General features: G+C 41.3%; 1 protein-coding gene across 3 annotated transcripts in view; it reads right to left on the bottom strand.

The window, feature by feature from the left end:
* KCNAB1 (potassium voltage-gated channel subfamily A regulatory beta subunit 1) overlaps positions 1-13,145 on the bottom strand; it is a 127,709-nt gene that overhangs the window by 25,661 nt on the left and 88,903 nt on the right. For all 3 annotated transcript variants that reach the window (XM_075570540.1, XM_075570541.1, XM_075570542.1), the window contains exons 3-6: positions 8,881-8,918; positions 5,837-5,916; positions 2,940-2,984; positions 1,231-1,275 (exon numbers count right to left, since the gene is read on the bottom strand). In XM_075570540.1, coding sequence (XP_075426655.1) covers positions 1,231-1,275; positions 2,940-2,984; positions 5,837-5,916; positions 8,881-8,918 — 208 coding nt within the window. The remainder of the gene's footprint in view (positions 1-1,230; positions 1,276-2,939; positions 2,985-5,836; positions 5,917-8,880; positions 8,919-13,145) is intronic.

Below are 13,145 nucleotides of genomic sequence, written 5' to 3'. Positions count from 1 at the left end.
ATTATTAAACTGTTATACAGTATGATAAAATTAGTCTTTAGACATGAGCTACAATCTCTTATCCTCTTGATTTACACCAGCTACATACTGTCCCATTCATTTAAATACCACTACTAAACTTGTGTAGAAGTGATTTACCACTGTGTTACTTTGTAACGACTTATGTAACTGTTCTATGATAAACTCCACTTGCCATTAGGCCTCAGATATAGTGGGCGTCGCGTGCGTCTGTCGGCCGAGCAATCTGTGGCCTGAGATCCACAGCGACGGGGAGGTGTGGTGGAGGCGTGGCTGTGATGTGGCTGAAAACGCTGCCGCGCCGTACTGCGTGTTCTATTGCCTGCCCCATAGAGGTGTGTCCTGTGGTCAGCGCCGCACGTGCGGTCACTCACAATATGGACGCGGCTCCAGAGATGTGTGAAGTTTTCACCCAAGTTCCCCGAACCATGTCAAATTTGCCTTTTTTGCCAAAGAAAACGTTGCCACAACTAGTTTGGCCGCGGTTATAGTCCCGGTGTCGTGTCAAAACAAATGTATTGAATTCGTCACTTGTGCTTATAGAGAGAGCGACGTGACGGAGCGACGGCTTGGTCGCGATCCCTGGAAGTCAATTACATTTGATTTTTCAGCAACCGCCGCGTGACGTCAGCATCACCGTCGCAAGGACTACAAGCGCGGCCTAAGACACACACAATTCACTTAGATTGTAAGCTCTCCAGGGCAGGGATTTCCTTTCCTATTGTCCGACTTTGTTGGGTTTATTGTATTTTAATTCCCTGTACTGTATTGTCTTTGTAAAGCGCCAAGTACACTGTGGGCGCTATATAAATAAATTATACATACATAGCCTGAAATATGATTTTTTGCAAGAACGATCGCCCTATTTCAGGGCTTGGATGTTGTTTGAATATAGATTTGCCAATTGCGCTAGAAGTTAGACAAGTTCGAGGCAATTTTGTTACCCACATTTCAGCAACATTTTCAGAACTTTTTGGCCAAAAATTGTCAAGGGAACTTTTTCGTGAATTTTGAACATTTTTTTTAAACGTGGTGGCAGAACATTGATGACGTGAATCTTGGCAAGTTCACACATGTCTGTGCTATATACCAGTCTTATCCTATTCCTGTTGCTTAGAGACAATGCAACATTATACATGCAAAGGGTTATGGGTAAGAAAATTCCATGACGTTTCAAAAACATCATGCTTGGGCAAAACAGGCAAAACTTACTTTCCTCCCCAGTATATTTTAGTCGTGATGACCAGACTTGATCTCCTGCAGAAAGGACAAGCAGAATGTACAGTCAATGGAATACTGGACTAAATTATAAGCTCCTTGGGGTAGAGACCTCCTTCCTAATGTCTCAGCTTGTCTTAACATATATGTATTCTTTTTTCATACAATGTTATTGTCCTCTCTCCCCCACATTGTACTGCGCTGGGGAATATGTTGGTGCCATACAAATAAAAGATGATAATAATAATAATAATAATAATAATAATAATAATAATAATAATAATAATATTGCCTGATATTTCCCAAAAAATGTTAGGAACTTGAAAGAATAAATCCTGCAATGATTACTGAAATAAAAATAATGCATTTGTGAGAGAGTAAGATTTTATGTTTACTGTTGTTATAGCTAATTACGCCTGTTTGTTAGGCTGTTGTCTAGGCATGAAATTAAACTAGAATATAAGCTTTCAATTAAACCTTGCATAAATACACAGGGGGGATACCGCTACGGTACAAGTTATCAAGCTGTCATCCTAACGATCTTGTGTTCTAGAGGGAATCACGTGGACTCCTGTTATAGACCAGAAGATAAATACAATACATTGTGGTAGGTTCAGCAATTAAAACTGCATCCGTCATTAATAAATACACACAGGCCATCTCATTACAGGGAAATATTGTTTGCCAGCGAAAAAATTAGATTTGTCAAATAGAAAACAACTTGTTGAGTAAAAAGATGATCATTTAATTGGCTAAATTCAGATTTTAAGCGGCAGCTTTCACAACTGTTTATATTAAAGTTGCAATTTAAGCAAAATCCTACCTGTTTTTTTAAATGATTATTATTTATGAGAAAATACTTATTGTATTTTAAAATATAAAAAAAGTAAGACTTTTTAATGTATTCTAACATAGCAAGCATTTTTGTTTCTATAGCAACCGTTTACAAAGTCACATCTCCTTCCTCTTCTGAGACAGGCTCTGGCTCTTGAGCCCTGCCCTCTCTCTCTCTCTCGCAGTGCACCAATTGTATCTAGTGACTGCCTGGTCACATGATCTTCCACACAGAACTTTGCATCTTTGGTACACTTCTGCTGCACTAACAGTGATTTAAAGAATCCCAGAGCCGAATCTTCAGCGATCGATTACAGGAGACCGGATCGATTAGCAACTTAGCTAATCACGTGTCAGTGTGCAGATTGCATTGAAGCACATATTGAATGTATTTTTTTTTTTTTAAATGACAGCTTGAACTGCAGCTTTAATAAAGAGAAGAACAGAATGGCAGTGTATGTAAAGACAATAGGAGCTTTTTTTTTAAAAACTTCATTAATATTTTGCAGGAAGTAATACTACTACTAATAATACTGGTAGTCCTTAATAGACGGTTTTTCTATCACATTATTTTGTATCATAATATTTTCCATCCCATTATAAAAGAATATAAAATTGCACAGAGTATTGGAATTTTGCTCTGTCGAGAGAGCCAAGGTAACACACACACGCACGCACACACGCACGCGCGCACTCACACACACACACACACACACAATAAACATGGCATATTATACAAAAGTGCAATGACTTGTAGAACATTTCACACATCTCTACCCCTGACCAGTGCATGGACTGTAATCTAGAAGGTAACCTGCATCTTCACCAAAGATCTGGAAAAAAGGCTGACTGAATGGACCAGATCTCACCTCCAGTTTTTTTTCCTGATTATATTTCCCAAGATCACTTCTGCCCTGGAACAGAAGAGATACCGTTTTTTAGACAGTGTACAGTTTGCTGGAATCTTTAGAACTAACTAGTATAAACTTCTAACTAGTATAAAATGTAATTTGGGGACTAACGCCTCTATTCTCTGTCACAGGATTTTGGCTAAACTTCTACATGCTAACGACAATACAATTGTTCTTTCTCATGTAAAACTGGTGGATTCTTTCAAGTCCTTGGCTTCTTGAGTGCCATGAACTGCAGGTCTTTCGGTGAAAAGCTTATGCTTTATTAGTGGTTCCCAACCTGTTTTAAATTGTGCACCGCCGGCTAGAAAATATTTATTCAGCGAACCCAATTAATAAATCGTATTGCTTAATCAGCAGATTTTGGCTAACAAAACTGTGTGATCCACCCCAGGCAGTATAGTGTCCTGAGTTTGTGGGGGGAACACACGTTTAATAAGGCCTCAAACTGCACCCCGTGTGTGTTGACAGTATGAGTGGTATAGCTGTCAATTACTGCGCAGCTTCCAAAGTCACACCCCACAATGCCTAGCCGTTGTGGATGCAAAGCAGTGTGAGGAGCAACTTTGGAAACTCCTGCTATTGATGGCTACCAGTCACACTAAGGTGCAGTTTGGGGACTTAATAAGTGCGCAGTCCCCCCACACAGGCTCAGGACCCCACTATACGGTCTGGGATTTGCCAGATTTTTGGGGGAAACCCCCTTTGAGACTCCTAGGGGTCCGCAAACCCCCTGCTGGGAATCACTGCTTTGTCCCCTATTGGCTTATTTTCCAGGTATCTAAAGTGTGCCCATTTTTTGTTCACAGGGGCCTCTCCATGTGTTCTCCAAAAGTGGATATATATGGGACTTCGGACTCCGGTAAGAAAAGGTCTCTCACTCTCTTATACATTCCAAGGTCTGGAGGAACCTAACGCCACTTTTAGGTAAAACACGAATTAACGCCAGGTGATTTGAAGCTAACGCAGTGTTAAATGAGCCTAACGTTAACTCTGTGCTAATGAGCTCAACAACGGCAGTTGTTTTTGCAGAGAATTATCTTAGTGGATTTGAGTTAAACTCAGGGGAAATACCGTTCCGTTACTAATTTTGGTAACCCTGCATTATTTGCCCTGATTTCACGAAGTTTAGGGCATCTGTGCTCTAGATTTCATAGTACACATTTTTAATATCAAGGCGACCTACACTATTCACTTATCCCAATTATCTATTATGTAAATGAACTACCACAAGCATTAGAGATAATCAAATGGTGGAGTAATTTAATAGTTATGCAAATCATTCCTCTTTTAGTAAAAAAACGATATTACATTCCAGCGTGGACAGCATATTTCTGTAATCACTTATTGGTATAACTCAAAGTCATTTCCCCATGCTGTTTACGTTAGTTAACTAATTACAATGGCTTATATTACTGTACGGTACATACAAGAACCTAATAAATGTTCATATCCAAAACATAATAAATGGACGTAACAAGCACAATTGATATTACCTTCTAATAAGCATCACATTGATGTTAATAAATAATGTGAACAAAAATGCATCTGATGTTTTATCAAATCTGTTTTTTTTTTTTAAAAACAGTGTCTGTATCTTAAGAGTTTTTCATTTTATCGCATCATAAAGGCAGGATCGGTGCAAGTGTATTCCTAGGCGAACCTTCAGCCTTGCGCTTTCACACCCTCCCCCCTCCATTCTTTCCCCCCATATCTTTTGAAAATTAATATTGTGCATTAGTATGTATAACAATTCTGCATTTATAACTACAGATGTATTTTACATTAAAAAGGAGAAATTATACTGGTTGTATATTCTCATTGTACTGGGGGGGGGGGGGGAGGGTATAGTTATGTGCCTAGGGGGGTATAGCTATGTGCCTGGGGGGGTTTAGCTATGTGCTGGGAGGGGGGGGTATAGTTATGTGCCTAGAAGGGGGTATAATTGTGTGCCCTGGTGGGGGGGGAAGGGTAGTTATGTGCCAGGGAGGAGGTAGAGGCCTTGAGGGCAGGGAGGGCCACAACAGGAGTGGTGGAGGTGGCGGGGGAGGGAGCAGAGTGTGCTTACCTGCAGCTTTGGAGGATGGAGGTGGCCTGCTAGATGTCTGCCAGAGGGGGCCCACACTACAGGAGGGGGGGGGGGCCTGTCAGAGGGTGTCCGCCGAGGTGCCTGTCAGTTCCACCGGTTTCCAGCAGGCCCCCTCTGAGAGGCATCTCACATATTATGGTTGCCGGCGGTGTGCTCTGGCCCCCTGACACACCGGGCTTGGAACAGAAGTCCTTGCGGCTATCCCCCCCCCCCCCCACCCCCTCCCCCCGTTGGCAGCCCTGCTGCTACATGGAATCCCCAGTTTTTTGTTGCCCCGCCCCCAAATTTTGCTGCTCTGGGCAACCGCTTAGTTTGCCTAGTGGTTAAACTGGCCCTCCATAAAGGAACATAAATCGCTTGCACATAATTAGAGTTTTACTTCATTTTGCTCTGCCAATATTATAGTCATCTTAACGTGTCAATAAAAAACCTGCTGGAACCCTTATTTTCCAAGGATAGCAAAGGTATGAGCCACAAAGGGCCGTGTGGCCATTTTTATTTTATAGGATGTGCTTATTTTAGGTAAAATACTGATGCATTTGAATGGACCATGAAACAAATTTTACATAGGTGAAATGAAAGTGCCCAGCACGTTCGTGTCTGCAGACATGAAGAAGAGTCCTGGGGGGTTTTACGGGTTCTGTACACTTTCTTACATCTCTTGCTTGTCCGTAATCACAACCTGCAAGGGGTATAATATCCACAACCAGTATGTGTCCTTAGTAAATATGTGTGAGCAGTTTAGAACTCAAACAAAGCCACTTACTTTCCAGCTGCATAAACTTCAGCGGTGTCAAAGAGGTTTACTCCGTGTTCATACGCAATGGTCATTAGCTGCTCAGCCACCTGTTGAAATGCAAATGGACAGCTTGTGTTTGTGTGTGCACACACACGTTAAACACACACACACACACGCATATTTATATACATACATACATATGAATTATAGAATGCCAATACACTCATATAACATAGTTTGACAGAAACCAGGGGATGGTAATAAATTTCATATATAGGGCTCCCAGGATACTGAATAGTTTCTATCCTGTTTAGGCTGAAAAGTGCAGCCTCAGAATGCATGCACTCCATCCCACAGTTTGGCAAGTGCTGGAACTGAGGGATTTGGGATCCAGACCAGAGTTTGTCTGATGTCTGATTTCTGTCACCTGTCCTGCTAGTTAGAAATCAGGTATTTAAGGCTGAATTCCTGGTTCCTCTTCCCTCTCCCCAAGAGCCTGGAGGCAGAAAGGCTGCTGGAAGCAGAGAGGGGAAACGACTCTCCCCAAACAGGTTAAATCAATCTGTTCCTTTTTTCTAAAACTGCAAAGTTCCTTAATTTGTTGTTGGAAGTGGATAAGCCGCTCCAATCCCAGTCAGGGAAAAACCTTAGTTAAGTTATTGCTCAGGTGAGCAGGGTTTCGTTTGCTTATGTATTATTTTGTATTCCGTGTGGCAGTCTCAGTGCCTGGGACTGAATAAACCAGGCAGTAGCCTGTTTAAAGGAACAGCACATTATGCCTCGTCATTTAACCTACCCTAAAAGACCGTGTTCTAACAGTCCCGGACAGACGGCGGAGCCCCATGAGTAAGCCGTTTGTCACAATAGATAATGTTAAAACCTTTCTTTCCCCATATCAAGAATCGACTGTGATATGGTCAAATACTAACATCTTATTAGATACCTCCTAAAACAAGAGATGGGCAAAACCTCCCTCCAAATAAATAAGGGTGACATGCTTTTGCTGAAAAGGGAGCGCACCTGAGGTGCCCTTGGAGATATGCCAGTGGCTATGCAAAGTATATTTAAATTAGTCCCGTCCCACACTTTCTAAAAGGATTGGATCGGATTTCGGATTCTATATGGAACCGCAGCTCGGATTTTTAGTGCACAATCCGCAGGGGGATTCTGGTGGGGGGGACCGATTTGGTCTAAAAAAAAAAAAAAATACGGGGGCAATCACTCATCTCTAGCAAGAACTCCCCTTTCTCTTATATTTCAGGTTATATTCATCTCTCGTGAAATTCAACAATTTTGTTCCAAATTTGAGTTTTGCTTCGATTTGTCAGTTGTGGGCTTAAAAGTTCTATTGAACTTGTTGGTGAATTTTCAAACTTTTTTAAGAAAGTTCAAGCAAAATATAGGTGAAGCGAATTTGGTCAAGTTTGAATTTCTCTACAATTAACTGATCAAACAAAATAACCATCCATACTATAGTAAATGTATAATAAGTATATTGCTTGTAACACATATATCATTTCAGTTGCTTCTGGTAATTTAGTAGTGAGGGGATAAAACTATTCTCAAGCAAAAGAAAATTATTCCAGAGTACATCCATTTAACTCCTTCTTTCATGTATTGTTGCATAAATGTGATTTATTTGTTGCGTACATTATTGCAATCCCTTATCATGTATTTCTAGATTATATTTTACATGCTGCATGCAGCATGAACCGTATTAATATCATTAACTCTTTCATATTCCTCGGTTCAAAAGAGACCATTTGAACTGATCTTGCATATTGAGTAACTTTACCAAAAACTGTGCATTCTGGGTGAACCATATCTGTCCTGAAAATTCATATTTTACAAGCCAGAGTGTTAATATAAGATATTAATGTTCACGTGATATCTCAATTTTAACGTGTTCTTATTAACCTTTTGTGATAAAGACTATGAAATTGGTCGATTGACTTATTTAAAAAAAAAAGTTTCTTTCTAACAATTTCATATTTAAATTTGAGGGTGAAACCCCTGATTTTCTTTGCATGTAGATTGCAGCACTTTACTTTACAGCACACAACATACAGGTACTTATACTGTACCATGTTGTGAGTCAGTAAGCAAGGTCATGCGCCAGTGTGACTTCAATAGGCCATGTATACTGTAAGTTATAGGGCTAACACAATGATGCTTCATAAACCCAAATCCATCATGACTAGCAAGAGGAAAGCCAGTGTTAGTAACTTTTTACAAACTCATTACTAAACATTAACCTACACTCAATATAATGCAAGCAACATTAGGACGGACTGCTTTAACAGATCTAAATATAGTCTCTTATTTTTTTTAATGATTCCGAATATGTTCTTTTGGGAACCTGAAGATTGACATAACCAATAAATGTTTATGAATGTATGGCTGATTGATGCAAAGGAATTCTGATTACCTCCCATGGTTTGCAAACTACTCGCCATTTGTTGCTAGCAACTGAATCCCTGACAAGACAAACCATTATTGTTCACCCCTCTATGGATTCTACTGACATAAACAACATCTGGAATGTAGACCGAAATTTGTTCAAAAGATTCATCTGATAACTTTGCCTCAAGCTTACATCAAGATGCCTGGTGAGCTGCTACTCTACAGTACATGATTGCGGAAATGTGCCCACGGAAGTCTGATGGTTTGTTAGCTGTGCTACTTTTTATCTTATTAAAAATATGTAATCATGAATTGAAAATTCTGCAGTATAAAGTAATACTGTGTATGACTACACACTTCGAAGCAGCTTCTTTTTAGAGAAGCAATAATCACAGTGGGGGCCTTCATAATAAATATGCCCGGTGACTTATTCTGCCCCGCTTGATGCTATTGAAGAGCCTTTCACTTCCATGTATGACGTTACCTAGGAGTGCAGTAACTTTATTTCTCCGGGCACAGACTTGGTTAGTGTGCATTAAAATGAATGGACGTTCTGTACTACCTTAGAAACCACCATTGTGTCGCTTAAAACGGCATTGCTGGCCCCTCTGGCAGCACTGGGGTTAATCAGTATTAGTATTCCATGTGTCAATACATTTATCTCTTACCTCATCAGAAATCTGACCTCCAAATGTAACCCAAGTGCCTGAAAACAACATAAATAATTATATGTGTTAGTAGTTGATGTGTAACTATCCAAATAAAAGGTCTTTCCAAAAACGTCTTCTGTTTATTCAAAACATTGATGGTGGGAGTGGCCAACTTCAGTCCTACAGGGCTCTTCCACTGAGCCACTGATTGCGCCACCTGTTCTGAAGCAGGGATATCCTGAAAACTCAACCTGGTGGTGGCCCTTGAGGACTGGAGTTGGCCATTTCTCTGATTTAGACCGAAATTCACCAGAACCTTCCATGGGGAATTGTGTCTGAAAATGGCCCAAGTGACCACGTTGGCGCATATAGAATAAGCCCCGAAGACAGCAAATAAGAGCCAACATCATTCTAAGAATATCATGCTGCTCATATTAAGCCACGGTGGGTACAAGGTCAGTATCATTGATTTCTCCTACACTGAAGAACATAAAGAAGTCACGTTTATGCAGTATCTTTGACTGACCTTTTGTATCATTTAGACCCTTGATGAACAGAATTAACAATCTAAATATCCAGTATTTGTTTCTACTCTTTGTAGAGAAGTCAACTCCAACAACTGAAATCAGTGAGATTTGGGGCAAAAATCGTATTTTAATGGAACATTGCTGTATCAGCGAGGCGCCATTAAAGCCTGTGAGAGAACGGAGGATAAAAATCAGACTGACTCCAAATCAGTAGTACTCCCAGAAATTCAGTGAGAGTTGACAGGTCTACTGTGACTGATACACCAAGATTCACTAAGGTCAGATGCAGAATATCACACCCCGATCTGGTGTCAACAGCCATTGACTTCAATGTGATTGACTTGAAGGGAAGTTAACACCAGATAAGGGTGTGGTACGCTGCATCGGAATTTAGGGAATCTGACCCATATAGCCTTGATTTTATTATGATTTGTATGACGCTCCTCTTTTTATATCAGGGAGAAACGTAAACCCATACACCTGTATGTTTAAGACAAACACATGAAATTGGTTGTCCGACTTTTTGTTATTACATTAAAATAGCGTTTTGCTTTTTTTTAAAAACGGATGAATGTGTGTTCCACAATAATTATCACTCTTATTGTTGGAGAAGGAGAAGAGCAGCACTTTTTTTTATTCCTGTCCGGGCTACGGGTGTACCTGTGAAATCTCCGGGCGGTGGCAGCATTATCCGGCGGCACCTCCTCCTGCAGGGTCCTGTCAACATGGCTCTGCGCCGCCAAACGGCGTCACGTTGTCATGACAACGGGACACCCGTTGCCATGGCAACTCGGCACCACATGCCGCCGCGATGTCGCATGAAGTCACGTCATGGCATGTTGACGGGACCTTGCAGGAGGAGATGCTGCTAGCGGAGAAGGTAAGAGAAGTAAATATATCAATATATAAAAAAATTAAAAATATATAATTTATTTGCAACAAGTCTCTGGGTTAGCCTTCAGTAGAACAGTCTTTGCCTGGCAATATACTCCATATGGAGAGAGATGTGGATAAAGCACAAACACAGGAAAAATGGACATGACAGCCATCATTTTACATTTTACAGGAGCTGAAAAGGTAATTTGTGGAGTTTTGTGCCTCCTCGTTTTAGAGCAACATCTTGTTTCATCTGCATGCCGAAATATACATTCAAACGTACATCAAGATATCCAGGTTATATTGGTAAATGGAGACATTATAAGCGTCAATTTCCAATCGCGTTGGCACCAACAAGAATAGAAGGTACAGAATGTGGTTCACTTCTCACTTAAACTACGATTTGCAATTCACATTAAAATGGAAATGAACTTCATGTCTGCTGCAATTTCAGCAGTAATTCTGTTTATATTTAAACTCGAAATGCAAAGGCGGGAGACAGAACAGTAAGAAGCACGTGGAAGGTTTTCTGCATTTGTATTCATTGCCAGAGCATGGAAAATCACAGACTAAAGAGAGTGCGATTTAAGTTATCAACATAGAAAATAAGTGGAATGCTTTGACACGGATACCAGCATTTACATGTGTTATGCGATATTAGGCCAAGGATAAAAGAACATGCTTTAATGCTGGAGCAGATTAATGGGCAGGCTGGAAACACTTGCAAATGCAAAGCTCCGTTTCTTCCATCTGCTTTTTTATATTGTATGTATGGATATGATAATTAGTCTGTAATATTAATAAATCCTCCCAGTTATTGGGGAAGAAATACAAATTGCTGAACTGTCTTAACCCTTCAGTTTGAAGACAGTTTTAACCCAGGCTGTGCTGAGAAGCTGTGTAATGCTGCAGGCATAATCTTATGGGGTCCCATGTTAAAATGGATAAGAAGTAAAAAGTGACGCACTGTGCTCATTTGCATGTCATTACCCAGAATCCCCTGGCTGCAGAGGAAGCACTGTTTGCTAAGCGATAATGGGGAAAGGCAGGGTTGCAGACCTGTGTGAGACGTGCAAATGCACCACAAGTGGTATTTTTATTTACATGACACATATGGGATACTAGGGTGTAATTATTAAAGTCTCGCCACAGCAAAACTGGGGCATAAGAACCACACCAAATTTACTGAGAAAAAACATTTAAATTGAAACAAATGGGATTTTCTTCGTGGATAAAACTGCCGTATTTTACCCCGGTTTATCATCTAGGAGACTTTGATAAATAACTCTAATGTACCAGAGTTTCCCAGCTGCAACACTGCACCACACCAGATGTCTCAATAAAATCTCACTAAAAGCAATAGGATGTTTTTGTTTGATATATTTTTTTCTAATTATTTACAGCAACTCCCCCTACAGTTTTCTGTTATTTATTACCCAACATATTTCTACAGAATGGAAACTGGGGCTGACATCCCTCAGAGCTGAACTGTGTTATTTTATTCTCCCCAAATACCAGTGAGTGTACCGGATTTAAGCCTTAAACAAAATGGCTGCCACATCTATGGCCAATAGGAAGCTGCAACATCATCTGCTGTGGTTTCCTATTGGACGACCATTTGAATCAAGTTTAAAAACCAGAATGTAATACCGGAAACGTCACATGTAAGTATCTCGGGAACCAGTAGGTCCCCGAAGCTGAAAATAGTTCAGTTCAGTTCTGGAAGATCGCCCAGTTTCAATGCTGTAAAAAAAAAACAAAAAAAAACAGGATGACAAAGGCTGCGACCCCGCTGGCGCTGACCGCGCTCATGCTTGAGAGCGGTGACATCACCAGCTCTCCAAGCATGAGCGCCGGGTGTCCTGGCTATTTCGCACACGCGCGTGCGGGGGGCATTGCGGGCAAGTTGAGCGTGCTTCAACGTCTCATTTTTTTTGTTTACTAAAGCGCCAAGCGTGAGTGAGCGTGCATGCCCACACACGAGCGCGCGCGCACCGCATGAGCAGGGATGGGACAATTTGAATTGCCGAAACTAAACTCGGCAAGCACCGCGCGGTCAGCACGCTCAGCGCTAGTGTGGCCGCAGACTTAGGGCAGGGTGGGCGGGGGGGCTTGGTTTGGGGAGGTTGCTGCTTTGAACCTTTAGAAAGTTTATGATTGCATTATTAAGACATTGGAGATCCGGCAAGGCTACGTGAGGACTAAGGGCTATATTTTACAAAATGGTGCTTACCTTCTATCCCATTCACTTGTATTGTCCTTACACAACATGTCTGAACCCACTGAAGTCATTTAGTTGCTACCATCTGGGGGTTAATCCACTTTATACTAAATGTTATACAAAAGTAAATGGGTGCAAATAGAGTAGGATAGTATTGGACGTGCAAATAGGGTTGTCAGGTGTCCAGTATTGAACCGGACTGTCCTGTATTTGGACACTCTGTTCAGTAAAAAATTAGTGGTTATACTGGACATGTATCTGTCCAGTATTACCTCTTTGGACATAGTGACCTGACCGGCTTGGGGGACCGCCACATTTCCCAGAGCAGGGAGAGAGCAGGGCTGATGCTAGGGGGTTGGGAAGCTTCCTCAATCCTGATTGGCTGCTGCTGGGTAATGCAGCTACCCGGAGGTGTCAGGAGCCTGGGGGTGGGGCCAAGGAGAGTGGGAAACTGCATGGAGCGTGTCGAGCGCATCTCAACTTTTCACCATTGTGTGCAGTATTTTTGGAGAAGCCACCTGGCACACCTACGTGCAATAGTAGTCAACAAGGAAGGAATGTCATTGAGCAGGGGTGGCAAACTCTAGTCCTCAAGGGCCACCAACAGGTCAGATTTTAAGGATATCTCTGCTTCAGCAGAGGTGTCTCAATGGAGTGGC

The sequence above is a fragment of the Ascaphus truei genome, chromosome 14 (genome assembly GCF_040206685.1).
Source record: "Ascaphus truei isolate aAscTru1 chromosome 14, aAscTru1.hap1, whole genome shotgun sequence".
NCBI lineage: Eukaryota > Metazoa > Chordata > Amphibia > Anura > Ascaphidae > Ascaphus > Ascaphus truei.
This window is presented reverse-complemented; position numbering and strand designations above follow the sequence as displayed.